Source organism: Streptopelia decaocto (assembly GCF_964273445.1).
Source record: "Streptopelia decaocto genome assembly, chromosome: 12".
Classification (NCBI taxonomy): domain Eukaryota; kingdom Metazoa; phylum Chordata; class Aves; order Columbiformes; family Columbidae; genus Streptopelia; species Streptopelia decaocto.
Window position 1 is genome coordinate 1,974,843 of NC_138667.1, and position 24,245 is coordinate 1,999,087.

The following is a 24,245-nucleotide window of genomic DNA, read 5'->3' on the forward strand; positions in this document are numbered from 1 at the left end:
GTACAGTAGCCTGAAAGCGTAATTTCAGTTTCACAGGCTGTGTCTGAATTCCGTTAGCCCTTCACTTACCTCTGGTTGCTAACTGCCCTACCTCAATTTGAGCCTTGCAAAGGAAAATTCACAAGATGTGAAGAGAATGTTCTAATAACCACATGAAATGTTTTCTCAGTTAAAAAAAACTCCCAAGCTATTAACAAACATTTTCTTGAATGTTTCTTTTGTTATTGACATTATTTATAAAATAAGGAGTTGCTGAAATAGACATCATACAATTTTTGAAAGATACAGCTCTGAAAACAGAAGAAAAATTTAAGTTTGGGTAGATCTGACTACAATATGTGTTACCAAGAGCTAGGTGTGCATCAGCTGCTCACTTGCTTGTCTCAAGGTTAGTCAAGGGAATTAATAAACACACCCCACATGAGTTCAAGTAAACATTCACTTGTCGTGTGATCTGACATCGTACCCTCTTTACTGTATGGGATTTGGAAACCAAATACTGCCAAACCTCTGTGTCCTGTGACTTAGTTCAGCAGAGAGCTGCAAATATTGAAACTCAAGATGTTAGAGTTTCAGCTGGGTGCATGTACTGGGGCAGCATGTCGGGCTGCGGAACCACATGATTTGGAAATGGGGTGATGCGGTGAGTCTCGGTCTTTCAGATTAGACCAGTCGCAGAAGTCAAGTTAAGGTCACTGTTCAATCTTTAACCGTGCTTTGATGGAAAGCTTCATAAAGGATATTTACTGTATTCTAACTGATATGTAGTAATTTGATCTGCCGTTTGAAACGGATGAGGCAAGGCAGAGTGACAAAGCATTTTCATGCATGTGTGAGCTGGGGTGCACTCTGCAGCTTGAATATGGACCTTGGTTCTTAACAACTGGATCAGGTGTGGCACTGTTACGCTGTCTGCTCAAGGATAACTCTTAATTCTTCATGGCAACTTTGTCCTGTTAATGTAGAAATGGACCTGTGCTACAGAATCAAAATTCTCTATTTAGGAGATATGTCCTAGTGGAACATACAGCGCCGTGGGAATGAATTAAAGGAATAGAATTTTCCTAGTCTAGTAATTTAGCTTTTCTTTTTGAAATAATACATTGTGTATAACTACATGCAGAGTCATTACCTGCCCAAAGTGAACTGTCAAGTGGTTAAATCTCTTCCTCCTACTGTGCAGTCTTCTCAAACTCTTCCTGCTTAAAATGTATTGCTGCTGTTGTTTCCTCAGCTTTAGTATGAGGAAGAGTGCTTCCACGGAGCTCTGACAGAGGTGGGACAGTTCTGACACGCAAGTGTCATCTCATAGTTGCCTGGGGCTTTGTGTGGATCATTCTTTCATATTAGTAGTTCACTCCAAGTTGTATGGCTGATGCAGTATTAAATTTATGAAGATTTCTCTTGAAAACTCTAGCTTTTTTCTTTTTGGTATTGTGCTCAGTTTGTTGCCATAATGTTTTGCACTTTAGCCCGGCAGTGTTAAAACTTGCATGCCAAGTGCTCTAAATTTGTGCTTATCCAAAGTATGCACTTACATGCTATCTTACAGTGATTATGTGAATATTGGACTAAGGAATACTTGCCAAGGTCTTTGGTGTGATAATATCCAAGGTTTCCTAAGAAGAGCCAAGGCTTCTAACACCTTTACTCAGAGGTGCCAGTAGTAGCAGCAGCTACTAGACTTTGAATGGACATGATGTAGCTGTACTTATTAATCCCACTTTTTCCCTGGCAATGTTCCAAGGGAAATGAAAACTTACTTGCAGTGTTAGCAAAGTAAATAAAGCCCCAAGTGACTGCAAAGCCTAGCACAAGTTCTGTTGCCAGTGGTGAAATGGAGTAGTCTTCTGAGAGGAATTACAGGCATGTGCACATGAAAACAAAGTGTTAAGAGGTCTCCTCTCATTTCTTTGTCTTGCAGAGTTGACTCTGCTTTCCACCAGTGCAAAATGGTCAGGATATTAAGGTTTTCTTGTGCATATGTAGAAGTAGGCCAAATGGAGATTGTGCAATCAACCTGAATTACCGCACTTACTGAGCAGAGAGGTCCCTGTAGAGGAACGAAATGCTTTTAAAAATATAACTCCCAGGGTACGCTTCCTTTTCAGCAACTTCGCTTTTTTCTGTGATGTTGTAACTAAATTTTTGTAGCCGAGTTGAAGGTTGATCTTTGATCCTTTTGCCTCATACTGCAGTCTCCTGGGCACTGAACCGTTACTGTGCTGAACAATTACACTCAGCACCTGAATGGGGCTTCCATTTCTTGAAGATGGTCGTATTTTATCTAGATCTTGCTTTACTCCTTAGAATGCTTCAGTTCAGCTTATTCTTTAGACTTTTTCGCAGCAATCCTGAATTTCATGTGACAATAACCAGGCAGGTCGTTTGGTCCAGTTTGTAACTCTGGATGACCATAGTGATTTGTTTTCAGCTGTGACCGGTGTAGTTGTTCGTAGAGCCTTGTCAAAGCCGTTTGTGTGGGTGACTTTGAGAGGAACCAAGGAGTAGATTTACAGGCATAGTCAATAATCCTTGAACTGAAGCTGGTTTGTAGTTGAATAAAAACTGTTCTCAACAGTATCTCATTTTGACTCTTTCCCGATCTCTGCATTGCGTTTTTTAAATACTCCTCGTGGTTGCTCTTGCTGTTGAAATGAGCTCCTTAAAAGGGCAGAACTATAAGGCAGGTCTTTTCAGAATGCATACGTTGCGCAGCTTGGTGTCAGGTTGCACTGAGAATATTAACCTTTTCATAAATTGCAGACTTTACCAAATGATACCATCAACATACTTTCCCAGTTGAGTTACTTGGAAGGGTTTTTTTGGGGTGGTGTTATGTATCATAGTACATTCTATGAATTTTTAGAGGGCAAAACTGCTAAATAGTGCTTACAGTACCGGAATGATCATTAACACGTTGGAGTACAGCTGTTTTGTAGACATCTCACTTGAATGACTGCTTTCAAAATACGTATTTTCTCCGTCCACTCATGATGTAGGGAACCAGTAAAGGTGCTTGACTGACCTGTAAAACAATGACTGATCCACAGTCCTTATATAACTTTGTAACGCATTGTTAGGGACTTGATAAACGTGCATGGTTTCTACTAGAATCCCAGCAGTGGGAAGGTACAGGCCAGTAGTTCCTGAAACAAATCCAAATACAAAATCTTTTCTCTGTGGTTTTGTAAACACTTTACTACCCTGGCTAAGCTTGGAATCCCGTGAGTACCAAGGAATTTGTCGGCATTATCAGTGGTAACTATTTTCCAGACAATGATGCATTAGTCTCCTGGAGACGTTGCCTAAAGTGGAAATAAAATGTCTATGAGGTTTTTAAGCCCCAGGTACGACTGTGTTTGAGCTGATTTTTGATTTTTATTGCTTTAATCTGTATTCTCTTATTATGGGATATACTCTTGGTGTGTCTTGTCTGTACCACTGTTGTTGGAAACTTGAGACTCCTCCAGAGAGAACTAGTCAGTGCCTTGTACATTGACTGCTGGTACTGGGTCTTTGCTGGGCACTCAAGTCCTTACAGCAAAGGCAAAACGCAGCCTTCTGATCCATATGGTGTTGGATCTGTACAGTGATGTACTAGAACTCAGCACAACTTCACAGTGTTTCACACATTCCTCTCACTTAACTGTAGGTACCTGCAATGTGCGGAGGACTGTAGAGAAGAATATTTGTGTCCCTTCAGTGCCAATTTAAAGTATGGAAATTCACAGCTGAGATGTGCAGAAGTGAAGGGTGTGAGTCCAGGTCCCAGGCAGCTTAGGTGGTGCAATACTCCTGCCCCGGCTGCAGATAACATGAAGCAATACTGTGATAGAAATGGTAGATGTGGATTGGAAGGTAAAATATGCATGGGAGGCCTATGCTTGTTCTCACAGTGTTGGTAACATTCATATTTTTTTTTTCACCAAATAGATGTATCAGACACTTAAAGGTGGTTTTCACAGTCTATTTGGCTGCAACCGATATATTGCTAGATCTGTATTTTTGCTTTTATTACACTTAAGTATTTTTCCCTTCATGATGTCGAAAACCTGCTAAAGAACCTTTATCATCTGCTTAATAGGACAGTAGAACTTGGTTGCCATTTGTTAAATTTGGATGAATGAACAGAGAGGTAGTACGTGAATTAACTACATGAGCTGCTTTAGTCTGTTGCAGGGAAGTCATAGTTGAAAACAGAGGTTAAAGCACTTAAAGATGTTTGTGTGATGTTAAATAACACAGGAAGCATTGATAGGATTCTAAGGTGTCCTGCAGGTGGGTTTCGGTTCAGACTCGGTACAGTGATGTGTAACGGCTTCTGCTTTGGTTGCGTTTTGATTTTGATGTTTAGTATTTCAGTTGCTACTAAAGTGTTTCCTCTTAATGGAAAATCGAATGCGTTCACGTGCACTTGCCAGCTTGTGTAGTCTGCTTTGTCTTCAGACTTTGTTTCCAGGAAAAATAAGGCACTCCCAGCCATAGTTTTCAGTTACCTTTCAAGATTGAACATTAGCCAGCAATATGCCCGTGCAGTCAAGAGGGCTAATGGTATCCTGAGCCGCATTAGGATTCCTGCTAACGCTGGGCAATTTTCTTTGTTGCAGGTGGTATGGTCAAGAAAAGGACTACAACGTTCTAGTTATGGATCTTCTTGGTCCCAGCCTTGAAGACCTATTCAACTTCTGTTCTCGCAGGTTTACGATGAAAACAGTACTTATGTTAGCAGACCAGGTACGTACAGACCTTACAGTGAGGAAGTTAAAAACCTTAAAGTATTTTGTGCAACATGGTTCTCTTTAAGTGGGTTAAAGCACTTGTTATACAATGTTGTATACAGCTAATTGAACAGTTACTAGAGGAATTGAAGGCAGGGTGCCATAGGAAATGAATGTAGCGGGAGGGCAGCCCAGATACCAGCTCCTTGATGCTGCAGATCTAACAAGTGCAACTTTAATCAATTATCAAGACTAATATGGGTGGATTAACTCCTGCTGTCAGCCATGGGTGTGGTATTAGAAGGTCTGGGGAAGTCTCCAGTTATGGCTGATCTGATTTAAAGGAAACCTGTTACACATTGGCCAGCTTGCTATGCACTCGCAGCCTCCTGTAACAACTAGTACCAGACCATGAGCTAATAAACATGATTTTGGCGGTTGTGGCCCTTGAAGACAGTTCTTAAAGCTGTTAGTGGAGATAACACACTACTGTAATCAAGGCTTATCAAGCTGAGGTCTGTTAAGTCTTTTTCTAGCAACTGATATTTTTCTCAACTTGGTCCTGAGAGTACAGCATTGCAGCCAGTCAGCTCTGTTCTTGCTATTTAATAAATATCTTGATGGTGCTGTGCTGTCTTCAGCTACTTGCAAGGCAATAAGGGTTTCTCAAGTTGAATTTTCAATGGCAGTTTAAATTTCATCTGATATTACGTCATTGATGTTAGTACCAAGTTGTCACTTAGCCAGCTGCTTGTAGAGTCCCAGGCTCTTGGCCAAGGAAGCTCATGGCGTTTGTTTGGAGACAAGGTCAGCTGCCCCATTCTGGCTGCCCATAGTGAGCGCGGCGCTTGCTTTCGGGAGCCGTTAGCTGGAGTCTGGGTGTTCCAGCATCGCTGGGAAATCTGTGAGGCTTTCCTGCAATATTCCTTTGGATGATAAACACTAACTAGTTATCATCTGGGAAACGTACATGGGATGTATGTCAGTGCATGGAAACTGGCTTGGAGGTCACAGTCCAGTAGAACAGCTGTCAAGAGTATGATGTTGTAAGAATTCAACTCCCGAAAGGCTGCATGAAGAGTGGTTTAGTCTCTGGAAAGCTGTATCGTATAAATGCGTGTGCTGTGATCACACACACAGGAAATCGCGTGGTTGTAGGTGACAATACAGATGTGCCAGACTTGCTCTGCACGTCATTGCTGACTGTGATTGCTGGATCACAATAGCTTGGGAGTGATAGTACGGGCCACAGTCAAGTTGTTACTTGCTCCCTGCAAACTGTTACCTGGAAAAGTGACACTTGATAATGAATGAATAACAGGGATGGGGGAGGGAGGGAGTTTTAAAGTTCTGTTGTGATAGGTGTAGCGAACTTTTGTTTGAAGCAAGGAAAAGAAATTGCTCTTTAATGGGACACTGTAGTTAAAACATTAACTTTAGTATCTGGGAAATTGTTTCAGGTATTTAATTTGCCATTTCCTGAGGAAGGTTATGGAATTTTAACATATAAGAAAGTTAGATTTATTTGAACAGCATAAAAAGAAGCCCTTGGTTTTCATTAAGCAAATATAGAAACTTAAGTTGCAGAGGAAGATAACACTAAAAATTCCTGCTTTCATTGAAGGTTTAAGTGAATTGTGTTGCTCTTGTTGAAATCTTACTTGTTTTGTTGTTGCTTTTTTTTTTTTTTTTTACAGATGATCAGTAGAATTGAATATGTGCACACAAAGAATTTTATACACAGAGACATTAAACCAGATAACTTCCTAATGGGTATTGGGCGTCACTGTAATAAGGTTAGTCGAATGCTCTTTGTTTAAAAGATCCGTAGGGAATGGCTATGTTACTTGATTGAAGCTGCACAACCTTTTTAAAACTCATTGCTGAAACTGATGTTTTGGATGCTAAACCCTGATTGTTTGATGGGAGAACTTGGATTTCTAAGTGTCCACTTCTACATGCAGTGGCACACATGTGGGTCTCTGACCCACCCTGCCAGATGCACCTGATTGCAAGATGATTTTCAGGCTTGCTACAAGATCATAAACCAGCCCTAGAGAACACTTTGCTACTTTTCTCAGTAATGGAGTTTCATTATCAAGAATTGTTGTAATAGCATTTTTTCCATCAATGGTAAAGTCAAATTTATCTTTGGATTTGGGGCTGACATCCTGGGATGAAAAGGATTTGTGCCAATGTGGGAGCTCCTGACCTACCAGTCATCAGGGCATTAAACCTCACGATGACTGGTAAAGAGAACTCTACAGCCATGGGAGCCGTGGATACAGCTGATAGCCAACATGGAGATCAGTTGCCTTTATAAATAAAGGAATTCATGTAAATACGCTGATAGAAAACTGTTAAGTTGTAGAGTACTTGAATATGTTGTACAACAAACAACTGTTTTCAATTTACTTTGTGGAAAAAAAAAAAAGGCAAGGTGGGGGGGTTGGGCTGAGGTGGTTGCACTTGTTTGGATGGGTAAACATAGTCAGAAGTGCATGTTTCCCGTTGAAAACCTTATATAGAAGAAAACTTAAAATTTTATTTTTAGTTCTCTTGAGTGCAATATGCTTAATCCTGCAATTTGTATGTCGAGCTCGGGCAGACAGGCAGCATTGGCAATGCATTAAGCATGCTACTTAATAGAAATTAACTTGAGGACAAATGTCTTGTGATCAAGCTGTTTATTGGAAGCAAGATTCCCACTTATCTTCTCGATATGCCATCAGAGAATGTCTCATCTCTTCAGGCACCACTAGCGTTCAAAATGTTTACCTTTGTTTGCCTGTATGAATGCCAACTTCAGGGCCGTGACCGTTAGCGGGGGGAGCTGGGCTGCCGTGAGATACCGGCTGTTGCGTGAAGAGGTGCAGCGCACTGGCCGTTCAGATCCAGCCATTGCACAGCTCGTCCGTGCAGCGGAGGGGCCGTCTCTGTGATCCTGTCGCTGTTCAACTCTGTGTGTTCCCAAGTTTCACACTTTGCCTCTGTAGAGCTCTATTTTTCTCTGCTGTGTTGAGCAGTTAGGCTCCTTAGTTTCCTGGCATGACTTAACACTATGACTTAAACTTTTATTTTTTTTTCCTAGTTTTAGTTTCTAATTTCCAGTCGTTCTTTTTGGGCCATTTTTCTATACTTTTGCACAGTCATGCTCGCTTGGCATTGCTGCACTCTGTTCATCTTGAGGTGGATTAATGGCCTAGAGAATGCTGCTGTGCTCACTTCAGTGAAGGAACACATTAGATTTGCATCAGCTGAAATGAAAAACAATTGCCTGCAAACCATTATTTTTTTGCCCCATTAGTTAGATTAGTTAGGGCGCCACACAATGATGTGGTGGCAAACACTGTGGGCATGGGCTTGGTTACTGGTGCAGGGGTCTAGAGATGAGGGAGGTAGTTCTTGGCAAAAGTACAAATCAGTAACAAGATGAGGAGTGGTTTGCTTCAGTTTGGAAGCAAGTGCTTTGTCTGGGGAACACTCACCACCATACAGTATTTACTTTGTTTTGTTTTGTAACTAAGTGTAGTTTGGGGTTTTTTAGAGATGACTATACACAGTTTAAAGAAGATCAGCCCCAAAGACTAGAATAGCATGGTAATCTTGTTCCAGTAGCTTCCTGTCAGTTATATTAAAAATTTAAAAAAAATGAATTTATTTTTTTCAAATTTTAATTTGATGATCGGGAGAAATTTTGCTCCCACCTTAAAAGATGAATTTTCAGCTCTGCTAGAAATAAGCCCTGCATGCTTATGAAAGTAAACTTTAAGGTGACTAAATGCCTTCTACCTCTTCCTTACTGAAGATTTACTTTTTCTAAACGTCTTTTGGGGGAAGGGCAGTTTGTGAAACCAAAGGATGGTTTTGTAAGCAAAACTTCCATTTCCTTTTTTAATAGAGCCAAATGTCACCATTGCTATCCGTGGTCAAGGCAGTGTCATTTTGGAGCGGCTCACACTTGAAATTTACCTGGTCACATCTTCCAAATTTTCTGCTTGGAGAAAAAAAACAATAAAAATACAAACATAATTTTTTGAAAACTACAGTGCTTGGTGGAAGAAGGATGGCATTTGGCTACCCTGTTCTTTCTTGAGCGCCTCGGTGTTGCCTGTCTGCGCCGGCCAATGTTGCGTTGTAAGCAATACTGTTTGATGCACTGCCACCCTCTATTGTTTGTTCAGTGTTTAGAATCTCCAGTGGGGAAGAGGAAAAGAAGCATGACTGTTAGTACTTCTCAGGACCCATCTTTCTCAGGATTAAACCAGGTCTGAACTGTCTCCTATTCCAACCTCAACCCCAAATTCATGTGCTTTATTTTTGTTTTGTTTTTGTTATTTTTATTTTAATCTTTTTTTTTCTGGAGAATGTAGACCTTGCAAAAGCACCTCTTATGTTGGCATTATTCAGACATACTTGGCAAACATGTAACATTACTAAGATGTTTCCCTGTGGCGCTTGTTTAAATTGTGGAATTATTTCTAAACTTTATTAAAAAGGGCTAAATGTACATGCTTGGTTTCAGATGCAGAAGCAGGTTTTGTCCTTTCAAACTCAAGGCAATGTGGTGGAGGATGTGTCACCCTATTGAAACAGCAGAATTCCTGCGTAGGGCTCCCTGCTCGCCCCTGGAGGGTTCCTGCTGTGTCTTTGAATGCATGTGGAGAAGTTCTGTTATCGCTTCAGCCAGACTCCTTCCCTTGCAGTTTTTGTTCAAAATCTTTCCAAATGTGTAATGAGGACTTGTATTTTCATCCATTGTGCTTATGAAATGAAATTACTCCCAACAAGCTGTGCCTTGGAGAAGCGTGAGCTTATCTGGTAGTGTTAAATGTAGTACTCCTGACTCGTCAAGAGAAGATGAATTGGAGAGAAATGAAGACATATGCCAGTTCATAGCAGGACAGCTGGAAATTGCTGAATATGAATCATAGCTCAGGAGTTTGGCCATAGAATCAGTCCGTAGCTTTCCACAATGATCGTCTTCACGTATTAAATCCTGGGCAGCCAGCTGCTGTACACAAGCTGACAGGCTTCTCTTGTCTCCTCCTGAAACTTTCTTATCAGTTGGGTAAAGACTTTGATCTGCTTCTCTAGTTGCTCTTGGCAAAAATCTTGCCCTACTTCTCCAGTTTCCTGCTGATTGTGCAACAAACAGAACTAAGGTGGTGTGAGGTTATCTGTGGGAATATATCTGTGTTCCTGCTGGCTGCCATCGCTGTGTTCTGTGCTCATCCAAATCGGGATGGATCTTCCAACTTAACTCTTTGCAAGATGGATTTACTCCTTTGCGAATGGGAAATACAGAACAAGCCTAAGCTGGGAGCAGAGTGAACTTCCCCAGAGAATCAGTGCTGTAAAATAATCATCCAGTTATTTGACTGGTGTAAAACAGGTCTGTGTTGCTGAATGGATTTTTTTGGTTGAGGTTTTACCCATACCTCTTGAGAGAATGCAGAATTACCTTGTTCAGCTCTAACACAGAGAGCTCTGAGCAGCTGTGGAAAGGGCAGAGCATCATTTACTTTTAGAATTCTTTTGAAGAAAGTAGTCGTACCAAGTTGGTGCTAAACAGGGCTAGACACCAGCTATTTATGTATTAGAGACACACTTCTAGTGTTAAATGTTTTGGTTAATGAACTGAGAGTTCCTTCATACCATTAATTAGCAGAAAGATCACCAGGATTACAGAAAGCATGTGAAGATACTGAGTTGTTTAAAGTGTTTGTAGCCAAAGATGTGTTGAAAATATTCTGACGGTTACGTATCGTGTTTGGATTTCCCTCCTTCTCAAGACACAGTATTTTGCTTCAACTAATGGGCACAGGCCCTGCAAAAGTAGCTATTGCAAACTATACATCAGAGAGCTTTAATCAGAAAAGGGATTGCATTTGAGTTCAGGCATTGCTTCTAGGAAAGCTGCATATGCAGTGTAGCAATCGTGTGGACGCTTTGTACTATCTGCTGTAGGAGTTTAGTGTCAAAATTGCTAATTTCCCGGTAGCTGGAGAACATGTCCATGCTCACTAAGTGAAGAACAACCTCTAGTGGTGGCTGTGGTGGGTGCAACAAAGATGAGACCCCCACATTCCTGAACTACGACCAGTGTAGTTGATGTAAGAACTTGGCTTTACCTGCTCTTGCTCCAACCATTCGACTTGGAGAGTGACTTTCACTAGGACAGCACATGTAGAACTGCTCTGCAGTTGCATATAAATCATGACAAGCCTTCAGCTCAAGGTTTGCTGCTCCAACATTGGTGGCTGAAGAGGTTTTTAGCATGGTGGTTTGTTTTGTTTTTCCTGTCTAGACTACTGTAGTTAGAAATTCATCTTCAACCAGAATTCTGAAACATACCTACCATGTGATTCAGAAACTTCCAGTCTTGCAGTATCTTTGGTATTTCCATATCGAGTGTCACTCTATAATTCACTGCACTTGCAGTGCGGCCCTTTGTTTCAGTCTTGGATGCAGGTATAGCTGCATATCAATCTCCAGTACTTTTGTGCATTTAAAGCTGTATCTTCTCTTCTGGAATCACCATTGAGGTGATACTGAATAGATTTTACTGAGAATTTCTTGAAGTTTGTCTTCTCTCCGTCATCTCCCTCCCACACCCAAGCTACTTCTGCAGTATTCATTAATCTGTAGGGCTAGTAGTACCAGATCCTGTTGCATTAATCCAGCGCTGGAATGGGGAGCTCAGCCTGATATGTAGATTGAAGACTGATTGCTAGAATTTGAAATGTGCCTTACGTACTTCTGCCTCAGCTTTTTTTTTGCCTAGTCCTGAAATCTTGTCGCAAGAAGGTACTGTCTGGATTAACCTTTGTAGATAGGCTGGCTGTTCGCACGCTAATTAGCACGCACTCAGTTGTTGCTAAATACCAAATCATTGTGCAAGCTTGGTCATTAGAAAGCTAAATTGGATTCCATGTACTAGGCTCTAGCTTCCTGGCTGTATTAATATCAGCAAGTGTGTCATGCTGCTGTGGTAGCGTTCTGGTACTCCGAAAATGAGCAGATGATTGAAAGCAAGATGTCTTGGTTGCTGTTGAAGGTTTTGGCCTCGTGCTCTGCACTATGGCCAGTGCTCTTCAGGAGCCATAGGGCAGAATACAGGATGTGCATCATTTGCATTACGTTGCTGAGCTGCCTTTGACTATCTGGATGTGTAAACTCTAGCACGAGGGGTTTTGGGAAGTGTGCTTCCACACATAGTAGTTTCCTTCCTAAATTGTGCACTGTAGTTATTGAGCTAATGTGATACAAACTACAATAACAACATAATAGTTGTAGATCTAAGATACAAATTAGCACAATCTAATCTATTCCACTGGATTGAACTAATTCACTGTTAAGTTTTTGAACTGGCTAGTTAAAGCTGGTTGTGATTCTGCACTGTTACTCTGCTTCCTCTTAACTGTAGGCTGTTACATTGTGTGGATGTCTTAAAAATGTTAATGCCTCGTGAGAGGTTGGGGATTCCTTGCATTGTATAGAAATATAACCTATTTTCGTTTTTCTTGAAGTTATTCCTTATTGACTTTGGTTTGGCCAAAAAGTACCGGGACAACAGGACAAGGCAACACATACCGTACAGAGAAGACAAAAATCTCACTGGCACAGCTCGATATGCCAGCATCAATGCACATCTTGGCATTGAGCAGAGGTGAGTTCAAGGAGATCATTGCTGTGCTTTTGGAGGCAGCAAGATGATCTTATTTGTAAGATTCTGATGTGTCTGAACTAATTTAACATGAAGAAGTGTATATATCCCTTTGCAAGTCTTTTTGCCTGCCTATGTAAGGGTAGGGGGAAGAAATCCAAGCTCCTAATTTGCTTCTTGAAGAGGGTCTGAGTTTTTGCAGACATGATATGGACGTGCTGCACACTGGGTTGGGTTGGGTTTGTTTGTTTGGGGTTTTTGGTTGTTTAAGCTATACTTTCATGTGGATCTGTCAGAGGGCTTTCACCAATAAAATGATGCAGTTTCCTGATTGTGTTGGTACCTATTGATGCTGCTACTGACTGGCTTGATGAGCAATTCTGTAGCCAGGAGGAGTATTCCAAAGGTGGTGTCTGTGTCCTGTTTTCTCACTCTATCTTCAAGTTAGTAAACTACTGTTTATCCTTTTACCTGCAAGCAGGACTTAAAGATCTTCACTCACATTGTGTTTTGGTTTCTGGTATCCACAACCATAGTTGTGGCTCTGTATATATGTACACAGGGGAAGGTGGAGGGTGTATTTGTATTTTTGAGCTTTGCTTAATCAACAAACATGGTTTTATCATCTGGTTCAAAAGCATATTGCCACTGTGGTACCTTAGCAGTGGCCTGGTGGAGATAACACTTGAGGTTGTTTGGGAGAGGGTGTTAGGGACTCACGAGACGTGAAGCCATGTCTCTTCCTTACCTGTACGCCTGGATGTTGTAATGTGTAAGTGCAATAGTGTGGCTTTACCACATGATGCTGAGGTCATTTAGACATAGTTAAAATTGCCATGTCTGTGCCTCTGACCTTCATTTCAATCCAAATGGGGATGACAGAATTTCTAGCAGTCAACTTCAACAGAACATGTAACTTAAAAATAGCTGGTGCTTTAAAATGCACCGCGTTCCCTCTGTGCTTTAATTTTATTAAGGTTCCTTAAGTGTATCTTATTGTCTGCCAGTGTCATTATTTAAGCCTACTTGACATGTGGGTCAGGTAGTCAGGTGTCACTTCTTCAGTAAGTGTGTTTCATGGAACCTAAGCCGTTTGCTTAAGGGAATAGCTGTGCTAGAACCTTACAGTGAGGGGAGGGAGCTGCAAATCACTAATGCCTTTGAATTTAGTTGGAGGCCTTGTACCATCTCTGCTGGTACTGGGAATTCTGATGTAATTAGAAATGTAGCTTGGTGCATGCTAAAAGCTTTTAAACTGTCAAAATCGAGCCAACAGTGAGACAATATATTCCTGTAATCAAGAGAAACCAGTCCTGAAGCTATGGCAGAATACGTCAGCTGTTAGTGCTGTACATCAGCTGTTAGTGCTGTACTTTAACTGTTGCAGAACAGATGTCCGTATACGTAATGACAGCTGTTCTTGGGGAGCTGTTTGCAATGTTACCTGTTTCTTTTTAATGATGGAGAGTATTGTCCTGCTTGCCAAATCCCGAAAATCACTTCTATCAGTATATCCGTTACAGATTTACAGAATTAAATGTTTCATACTAAAAAACATGAAATTGAACATTACAACAATGAACGGGACGGAGGATAGAATCTATTAATCCCTCTTCTGAATTTAACACTGCCTTCTCATAAAATGTAAATTCATGTCATGGCTCCACATTGGTTCACTGAATCCTGTTGATTATTAAAACCTGAATTAGCAAGTTTTTCAGGCTGGAGTTTGTGGTCTTGGTATCATTTTTCATCCTTCTGTCTTTGGCTGTGGTTTCATGTTACAGCTGAGGTGACCTTGGAGCCGGTTGCTGTCAAGGGAACTGAACCAGTCTCTGGGCACAATTAGCACGTTTTTGCCCTTGTGGTGAAATGGTTTAGGGAGCCAAGCTGATTTTCTTGCGGCAGATCTCCCTGGATGGGTCCCCCAAAGGGCCAGAGAGCTGGAACATGCGTTGAGACGGTGACAGGCCACTCTGGGGATGATCAGTGGTTATATTGGGTTGGCCACAACACAGAGCATCACGTACGACTTCTTTCCTCTGGTACCAAGACCTGGAGGTAGATCTGTCCAGGTTCTTACAGATGGGTCTCACTTAGAGGGAGCTGCTGTAGGTATAATCCTGTTTGCAATACTCAGCCTTTTACTCCCTTGTGGGGCTGGTAGGTGCGTAGTCTTTCCTGCCACCACTTAAATACTGTTCTTGTACATCTGCCTGGGTGGCAAAGCAGCAGCAATACCTGTCAAGTTCTCTTGATAAGGAAGCTTGGAGGAGAAAAAGAAGTTATTGTTCTGCCTCATGTTAACTAGATGTCAGCTGCAGTCGGAGGAAAAACCTGACTAGCACAGCTGGGGAAAGGTGACTTGGCCAAGAGGAAAAACAATTGTGGAGCATTTTTTCCACTTCAGTGGACTGTACCAGCCTGAGTAATGATGAAAGCTGTGTGGCAAAGTACAGTGGTGTTTGTGTGTCTGGAGTGTGGATCCGGAGCATATGCACTACAGGAAACACTGGATGCCTTTTTAGATGAGAGTTTGAGTGCGAATTCTCAGTGAAGTCAGTGGGTAGATGACTGGGATTCTCCAGCCGCCTTCAAACAGACTTCTTGTGGGAGGAGAGCAGGGGCACCTCTCTGTGTGCACCTTTCCAAATATTACTTGTCTTTAAAGATCATGGAAACAATTTGGGGGTTTTTAATAGAAGTGAGGGAAGAAAAGTTCCGCACTTCTGGGGCTAAATGGTCAGTATTGGTCCCAGACCGCAGCTCAGGGAAAGATCTTCCCTAATGAAGTTAAGGCACATCCTGTATCTCTGTTACAATGTGTTCTGTGCTTCCTGCAGGTAAAACTTTTGTTTCTATGCAAGCTACATAATTAAATGGGCAAGACACTGGAAAGCAAAGAGAAGGAAACATTCAAAGTTACGTTTCCCTTGCCTGAAGAAAGAGTAGGATCTGTTCCTGCTTGTAAAGCCTTGTTGCATGTCTGCCAGTGGCAACCTGAACTGCTGGATGGCTTAGCTGTGTTAGAAAGAGACCTTCTTTTGTACCAATGCTTAGATTTTATTCCTTTTTTTTTTTTTTTTTTTGAATGCTCACACTATTTAGAATAAAGTGCAAAATGCCCAAATTTGTAATTAATTGTGTTCGTTCTCTTCCTCCAGTCGTCGGGATGACATGGAGTCTCTAGGCTATGTATTGATGTACTTTAACAGAACCAGTCTGCCTTGGCAAGGATTAAAGGTAGGTTCTTTTGCTTTTTTTCCCCACCCCTTTTTTATGATGTTTGGTTACGGTGCTTCTGCCTGCTGATCTGGATATGTGGTTGAATATAATGTTTAGCTTCAGTTATACAAAGCAGTTTTTCCCAAGCCACGATATTTATAGAATGTAGAAGAAAGGTTCTTTCTGCTTCTCATGTAGCGGGCAAAATATGTATTGTTTGACTGCCTTAAAATTTATACAAAACAATAGCTTACATCATCTTTGCAAACTATTATTGTGCTGTTGTAGGCTGGGGCCCTCTTTGGGAAATAAAAAATAACATTGTTAGTGGTTTTTGGAAGTACTGCAGAGAGCATGGAAAGAAACTCTCACCTAGCAAGTTCAGCCTTAGTGATATCTCCAGTCCACTTTATAGGATGACTGAATAATTATTAGCTGCAACAGGCTTGTTTCAATTATGGTCGTGTATGGTAGTCAAGTACAATCATGGCAAATACTTATTTCTGTTCTATAGACTTCAGTGATTTGTTTTCATTGTTGTTCTTCCTCCATGTGAGAGTTGTGTAACTCAAATGGTGTTGCAGCTGCAAGTTGTCTAAAAAGGCAAGTGGCTCGTGAAACCCTAGAGCTCTCAGCTGCAGATGAATGTAACGGCTGCGCACCGAACCACGCACCAGCCCCTCAATGGGGCACCCAGTGGGAATTAATAGAACTTTGGCAAATGGAAGCGCAAGTCTGGTCTGTTTAACGGACAAAGGCAGCAGCCAGGACAACACGAGCTGTGCCATGTGATGGAAGCATTAGACTGCGACAAATGGTATTAAACCGTGTCCAAATCTTAATACCAGATTGACCTTCATTCTCTTTGCAATAAGTGTGTGGGACTTGGAGATTTCACATAAAATACTTATGGTTGACCAAAGGATTTTTGTCTTTTTTTTTTTTTTTTTGCTACTGTCCTTGTTAATCCAGTGTTGCACAATATCTCTTATATTGTGACCTACATGTTCCACAGGCTGCAACAAAGAAGCAAAAGTATGAAAAGATTAGTGAAAAGAAAATGTCCACTCCTGTTGAGGTTTTGTGTAAGGTAAGAGTTTCCCGATGATGTCATACTGTGAAATGTAAGTGTTTTGTTGTTTGTTTTTTGGGTTTTTTTAAACTAAAGCCAATGTGTTAGTCTCACTTGGCATTTGCTGCTGAATAACACTTCTCTGGCAGTCATGGGTGCCTCGTGTTTGGCCACCCAGCAAGGCCGTCAGCATGTGTACCAGGGCAGGCAGTTGCTGCTGGTTCTTGGCGTAGTTCATGCCACCATCATTGCAGTTCTTGGTGCCTCTGGGCTGCACGAGCTCTCCAGCTCTCTCAGGTGAAGCTTGTTCACGTCTTCAGCTTCTACAGTGAAAATTCTACCTGTGCCCTCTTGGATAAATAAAACCAAGGTAGAGTCATATAGATTTCCTTTATATACTTGTTTCTGCCTCTTGAGAATTGTTCACGTCGTCTTCTGTATCTCAAATAGAGGCTGTAGTGGAACTGGATGTCAAGTGATCTTTAAAGCCACGTCATGGAATGATGTTTTTCCAGGGCTGTCCTTTGGGTCTTAACATTTCTCTTGAACTGTGGCAGCCATGTGGTTGTTAACAAAGGTCCTTGACAACATGTGGTATTTTCACCCATCAAACAGCAGCACCAAGGATTGCACTCGCTAGTCATACACATTTATGTATTCTGACAGTCTGACAACATCTTCCAAACTGCTGAACTGTTGTACCCCCTGCGTGCTTGCTTGTGGTACAGCACTGTGGTGTGTTCTGTTACCTGCTAACACACAGGCTTTAATGTAGTGTTAAATCCATGAATATGGAAAGCGGGGAATCTTTAAAAGAAGTCTTCATGGTTTAAATCTTCCCTTGACAGTGGTAACTGACCTTGCCTCTAGTATGCTCAAGTAGATTATCAAGGAAACATGAGTGGAATCTTTTAAGAGACAATTACTACTAATTTCAGAGACCTAGTTAATAAGAACTAGATTTAATTAGGATTAATGAAGTGCTTTAAATATTTTCTGTGTTGAGATTTTGGTAGCAGAGGACTTGTAATTGCATAATATGCATCAGGTTCTGGGGAAGGAATGTGTACGTGGTAACTCGCTGATCAAATCCACTTTCTGAAATATAGAATAAATGAATAACTAGAGGCAAAATGGAATTTACATGTATGAATTTTCAGCCCGTTTTTCTCTGCCATTATAGACAGAAATACAGCTTTTTGCCTTCTTACAGGGTTGTTAGAAGCTTTTTGCTGCAAGCCATGGCTTGATTAACACTGTTGATTTACAGGGATTCCCTGCAGAATTTGCCATGTATCTGAACTACTGTCGTGGCCTGCGCTTTGAAGAGGCACCAGATTACATGTATCTGAGGCAATTATTCCGTATTCTTTTCAGGTCAGTCTCGAAGTGGAAAAGTACAGAAATGTCAGTGCTTTACCAGCTGGTAACTGCTCTGTGGGACGTGCACAGCAGAAAGTTGCTCTGTATGTGTGTGGTGTAGGGAGCTCTTTTGGGGCTTTCTTTCCATTTCAGAGTTTGAAAAGCTGTTTAAAGGACCCGAAAAATACTGTTCAGTGTTAAACTGGAAGGAAAGATCCTCTTGGTTTTGAGTTGTGCGATCTGACCACTTAATGCTAGAGGGTTGAGCCCATCCTTCAAGCTCTGTTGCAAGTAGCTTGAGCAGCTGACCCCTCAGTAGAAGCATGTGAAGCTTTTTACGTTTGGAGAGCGGTGATGGCACTGGCAGTGGTGCCCAGGACATGGATTTCAGTGGAGGGGGACAGTGCTGTTTCATTGAGCTTATTAGAGAAGCCAGAACACAAACTCAGCCTTCTGGAGTGAGCAACATCTGTTGAAAGAAGAGCTGGTGCTTATCGCTCAAGGGTCTCCCTCCAGAGTTCTGGAATCCAAAGCAATTTTTATGTGATGATCTACAGTCCTGCAGTCTCTCTTTAAAAGTATAGATTTAGAACAAGCCAAAACCAAACAACAACAGAAAAAAATACTGAGGCAAACAGATGAGCTGGGTTGTGAGAAACTGCTGCTTCTGCAAATGCAGACTTTTGTGTGAACAGGGAAGAAATCTCAGCTTGATCATATTTGGGCTTGCTTCAAGAATTCCTTTAAATTAGTGATACGTAGCATATATATATATATATATATATATACTATTAATAATCTCCAAAGCAGCTTAAAAAAAAAGTTAACCTCTAGTTCTGGGCTTTCAGCGAAGGCTTGATATTAGCAATAAAGAAGTTGTTGGGATGTGTTACAGTGAAGCATTTTGCTCTTTTCTAGGACCTTGAACCACCAATATGACTACACGTTCGACTGGACAATGTTAAAGCAGAAAGCAGCACAGCAGGCAGCCTCTTCCAGTGGGCAGGGGCAGCAGGCCCAAACCCCCACAGGCAAGCAAACTGACAAATCCAAGAGTAACATGAAAGGTTAGTAGCCAAGAACCAAGTGACGTTACAGGAAAAAAGAAAAATTGACACTAATTTGGACAATGTCAGCAATTTAAGTGTTAGATCAAGGAGGTGGTTTAAAAAGCATATTCGGCTGTTAATTGAAAAAAGCAAAAACAAAAGACGTCCTTGGAGAATTTGACTACTAACTTTATACCAAAATGTCCTTGTTCTTCATATCATTTCTTCTGGGGATGTTGGGTCATTTTAACCACTGCATCTTTTGCTCCTGCATTAACCACTTTCCAAAAACAAGAAACTGACTTGGTGTTGGGAATGTGACATTTTTATTTATTTTTATTTATATATATACATATATGATATTATATATATTTATATATATAAAACATACAATCCAAAATCCTAGACCTAACACTTCTTAAGGGATAATTCTCATTAACTAGGTGAGGATCTAGAGACTTTGGGTTCTGCTCTGTTCCAGCCGGTATAGTGACGTGGGTTCGCTTCTGGTCTGTACGCCTCAAACATGGGAAACAGAAAATTGTGAATGGTCTGGCTTCCTCCAGTGGGTTTACATTGGGAAATCTGGTCCAGAGTTAAAGGGAAGGACCAGTGAGCTCCAAAGGTCTTGTTTAAATCACAGAGCAATTCTGAGCTGCTGGGGATGCCAAGTCACAATTTTCTAAGGTGTCTGGATGCTCTGGGGTGGGACTGCAGGTCTCTTGGTTATTGTTAATGTTTCTAAGTTATGGTTTCAAAGGGAAATGTTGTGAAATGTTCAAGATGGAATTGTGTGAAAACTGAAAACTGAGTTCTGAAAAGGCACATTCAAATATTATTTTATACGTTCTAGAAGCTTTTTGAAGTTTTTGTGAGGTAAATCTGCCAGCGTCAGTCTGGTAAATCACTGGAATGCAGCTGCTACAGCTGGTGACTCTTACAGCCAGTCCTGGCATGAAACGGATCCCTCAGCTTGAGCTGTGGATAAAATTGAAGCTAATGGGGCTGTTTGAGTATAGAAGCTCGGTTTGAGTTACTGCAGATGAGGTGGCATATTGAGGTATTGCTGCCGCTTGTGACTCTTCAGTACATCCTTGTCTTGACTATCATTTTTATATATGTAAAATCATGTATGAAGTTAATGTGGCCGACTTGGAAGTCAAAGAAATGCAGAAGTGTTTAGTATCCTTACCAAAATATTGTTTTTCATGTATTGTGGCCACATCCAAACATTACCGGGTGGCTTTTGTCAAAATAGCTCTAAAAAAATACAACACTTCTTCATTTTTCTGTATGAAGTAAAATACCTGACGGTCTTTCCAAGACTCAGTCTGAAATGGTTCCTTGAAGAAAAGAGACTTCCATTGGATACCATTAAATATCAGGTTCTTTGAGGCATCAGTTGTCCAGCTTGTTTTGCTGATGGATATTAGAACTCTGCAAGCGCTAAACCAGTTCCCTCAGCTGTAACACCAGTATGTAGCAGACTGGGTGATTAAGGCTTAGGTTGCTTCCCAAAATACAGCTCAGAACCCAGTGCTGAGCCCAGCCCAGCGCTGGCTGGGTGTGCTGAGCTTGGCTGTTAGAGCAGGAGGGAATAATTGGAGCAAAAACGCAGATTCTTCACAGCAGCTCGTGTTCAAAGCGAGCATCTTATGGGAAGTGATGCTCTGTAAACAGATGCTGTCCTGAAAATCAAGTTGTGTCGCTTGAAACGCTGTTTTGCTGGTGCAGTGTTCTGAGGTTTGATGTGCCACTCTCCTGGCTCAGGTGATCTCTGACCAAGCGCTGTTCTGTAAGTGAAGAAAAGGTCATAATTATTACTTACGTCCGCTTTCCAGCGATGGTTTGATGACAGCGCAAAGCTGACCGACAGGCGTGAGTAACGGGGAGCCTGCCTTGCAGTTAAACCTTTGGCCCATTTCTGTTTCTTGATGGACCTTCCCCATTGCACTGTCCCCAAGTAACGAGGCCCATCGCTGTAGCCGTGGAGTTGTTGTTTTTCTAGCAGAATTCCGCTAGCTCTCGCAGGGCAGGGGAATGACTCCTTCCTCTCCCACCTCCCCATCGTGAAGAAAAGGCCTGTGACCTTTAGGTGGATCAAGCTGTAATGTCAGCAAAACATTAAAGTAGTGCTTGTCGAACATCTGAATGCTTCCCCAGCTTCCTAAAATAGTTAGTTCAGTCTCTTCATCAAAGTGAAGATTCCAGATTTCTAAACTCTATGTATTTTTGTGGGAAATACTGCCTGTTAATGAAGATTTCTTGAAAGCAGCTAAGCTCAAGCAGGAGGCTGCATGGCTTTTATGTTGCTGCCGCATTGAAGATTAATGAAATACCTGGTTTATTTTTTCCAGGGTTCAGTTAAACTGTCATGTAGTTCCCGTAGCAAAGCCCATGCTCAAGTATCTTAAAAGGCTTCACAGTGTCAAATTGTACACCTCTGGTAACCATGTCCAGTTTAACAAGAGTACTGGAAATAGCAGTTTACAGGTGCATTTATTAGTTAAAATCTTAAATATACTGTGTAAAGTGCAAGTCCTATTGAAGATGTGCATCTTGGGAGTGGAGATGGGGGCAGTGTGAAATCTTAATTCTTTCAAGTAATGTCCAGAGATGTGAGGGGATAGACACCTTCTTAATCAACAATGTACATGAATTAGATGATTTGGATGTACAGTGTGTTCATTTAGAGATATTCCTGGCTGCCTGAACTCAGATCCATATTAAACCATCTCACTGAGTCCTGCAGGCTGAATATTCTGTTTGGTTCCAGAGTAGCCTGTTCTGTCAATGGCCTTTTTTATCTCCTCCCCGTCCCTTTGTCTGGAACTGTGCAGTGTCTTTTGTAACAGCGAGATCAGCTGGCTGGAGGTGGCGGTGACCTGTGTGAACAGCCGGGGCTGCTCTGCTGACCGGGGAGCTCCTGATCTCCTGACAGCGCAGCAGTTGGGGTGCGATGGGTGACAGCGCTCACACTCCACTTCCCTCCATCAGAAACCTGACTCAAGCAGCCAGTTGCCACGTTTAAGTCCATCAGTTCTGTTTGCAAGAGGTGTTTTCAATTCTCTTCAGCGTCGAGCTCTGTAAGGCTGTGGGCAGTCCCATTAGCATTCACCAAACGCCTCTGGTCGCGGCGGTCTCTCTCAGAACAGACTAGTTCGCTCCTTGAGATTTATCCAGTTGACAACTCAATACTTTTCAGTGCCTGTCTCTGCAGCTACTTAATAGAGAAAATGTTTGAACTCAGAGGAGCTTCGCAAAATATGGCAGTCCAGTTACTTTTCCCCCATTGATAGATCTGCAGCCATAGTAATAATGAAGCAATTTGAGTGTCCCTCATGTAGCACAGAGATTATCAAAGTTTTGGGTAACACCCTGGAGGGACAAGGAGTGACGAATGTGCAGATCTGAGCTGGCCGTTTGTATAGTGAAGGTTTATTAGAGAGATGCCGGCATAAACTCTTGTGTTTCCTTCATGCTGACCAAGTCTTGTGCTGCACGAATGTCTTGCCATCTCATTTGGCAGCTGGGGCTGGGCTGTGTTTGGGAATGCTTCTGTGTGGTCTTAATAGGCCTTGCAAGGGATGTTGTGGGTTTAATCCAGTTCTGGATTAAACTGGGGCACTTTCTTTCCCATAATGTCCTGGATTTGAGATGATCCTACAAATAGCAGCATATCATTTGTTCACATGTCCTTTGTCCTCGGGTTCAGGATCCTGTTGTCATCTGAAACATCCAGGCTTCTAATGCAATGAGTTCTTTCCACACCGGGAGCACACTCCTCCTTTGGCGACTTAGTTTTGGCTACTTTGATGGAGAAAATGGCTCAAATGATGAATCAGTGTTCACTGCTAAACACACGAAATGGAAAAACAGTGTAACTTGTATGCATCAAGTAAGGGTTGTGGGCAGCTTTATGCCAGTTGAACTGAGAAATCACTGTGGTTTCTGTGAGATTTGGCGCTCAAGTGGGAATGACTTAGTTCTGGTGCAAGATTTATTTTATTTTATTTTTTTAGATTTGCTAGTGCTGGCTGAAGAGAAATGTCCTTCTGTGTGTTAGGATCAGGTTCAAACAAAGCTATTGACTCTCTTCTGAATTACCTGTAGCCTATTCTGGAAGAGTTAAAGCTGTCTTCTGGGTACTATCCAGATCCATTTTTGATGGAATGTCAGGCTGTGTTGAATACTTGTTTGCACTTGCTTCTCTCTGGATGTCAGCACGCACTGGAGCTGAGCTCAGCTTTGTCTGCAGTTCACTCTGAAGAGATTTCTGTTGCAAAAACTCGGAGCTGTTGCTCAGATAATTCATACATGGACAGAATTCCCTGCTGTTTGGAGGGCATCCAGAACAGAAACTTGCTTGGCAAAGTAACCTTTGGTTGAGGCTCTTGTTACCTCTGTAAAGCACAGTGCTAGTACCTGAGTCACCAGGAATGAGTAGAAGCAGTCACATGAAGACTGGCTTAGCTTGCAGTAACTGGTTCTTTGAGATCCGTGTATGTATTCCTTTATTCTGCCTTTTCCACAATGTCTTGTAATTTGAAGTAATTGCTCTTGAAGCCTCCCTTCCCCTGTCACATGAGTCATTTCGCTTGTCCTTCCAAGGACAGAAGGTTTGCTGTGTTCCTAGTCACCACCAAAGGTTCTCGCTTCTATTCTGGCTGCCCAGAGCACGGTACATGTGAGCGTGCAGTGAGCACCAGTTACTGTAAGGTAAGTTCAGTCCGTGTGGCACCGGTACCGCGTCTCTGAAGAGCACCACTGCAGTCAGATGACAGCTTGACATTCAGGGGTATAAACACAAGACGCTGCAGACGAGTAGAAAACAATCCTATGAAATTACATCCTGCTTCGTAGTGGCAATAACACATCTTGGTTTCAAACTGTTGGGCTGAATTCCTGTTTGCGGAATGTGGCGTCCAGCTGGTGCGTACGCCCGCTTTCCAGCACCAAAAGGTGTGTGTGTAAACTACGGGGTGGTGGCAAATGCTTTGGAAACGGCCACCAGGAGCTCTGCAGTTCTGAGACACAGCAGCATTTTCCCCTTTGAACGACCATAACTGCTGTTTAATTCTCCTGCTGTGAAGGCTGTTGCTCATTTTCATCCCGTATCAGTAAGTTGCCCTTGTGTTTATCTTGCA

At 41.9% G+C, this 24,245-nt stretch overlaps 1 protein-coding gene across 4 annotated transcripts in view; it reads left to right on the plus strand.

Moving 5' to 3' along the window:
- Positions 1-24,245, plus strand: part of CSNK1A1 (casein kinase 1 alpha 1) — a gene marked incomplete at its 3' end in the record, with an annotated part of 35,124 nt that overhangs the window by 9,364 nt on the left and 1,515 nt on the right. The window contains exons 3-10 of one of the 4 annotated variants that reach the window (XM_082063971.1): positions 4,611-4,737; positions 6,419-6,517; positions 8,906-8,989; positions 12,254-12,393; positions 15,555-15,633; positions 16,631-16,705; positions 17,958-18,064; positions 18,968-19,121. In XM_082063971.1, coding sequence (XP_081920097.1) covers positions 4,611-4,737; positions 6,419-6,517; positions 8,906-8,989; positions 12,254-12,393; positions 15,555-15,633; positions 16,631-16,705; positions 17,958-18,064; positions 18,968-19,121 — 865 coding nt within the window. Of the gene's footprint in view, positions 1-4,610; positions 4,738-6,418; positions 6,518-8,905; positions 8,990-12,253; positions 12,394-15,554; positions 15,634-16,630; positions 16,706-17,957; positions 18,065-18,967; positions 19,122-24,245 lie in introns of those variants that run through there. The other 3 variants (XM_082063972.1, XM_082063970.1, XM_082063973.1) reach the window with 3 other exon arrangements.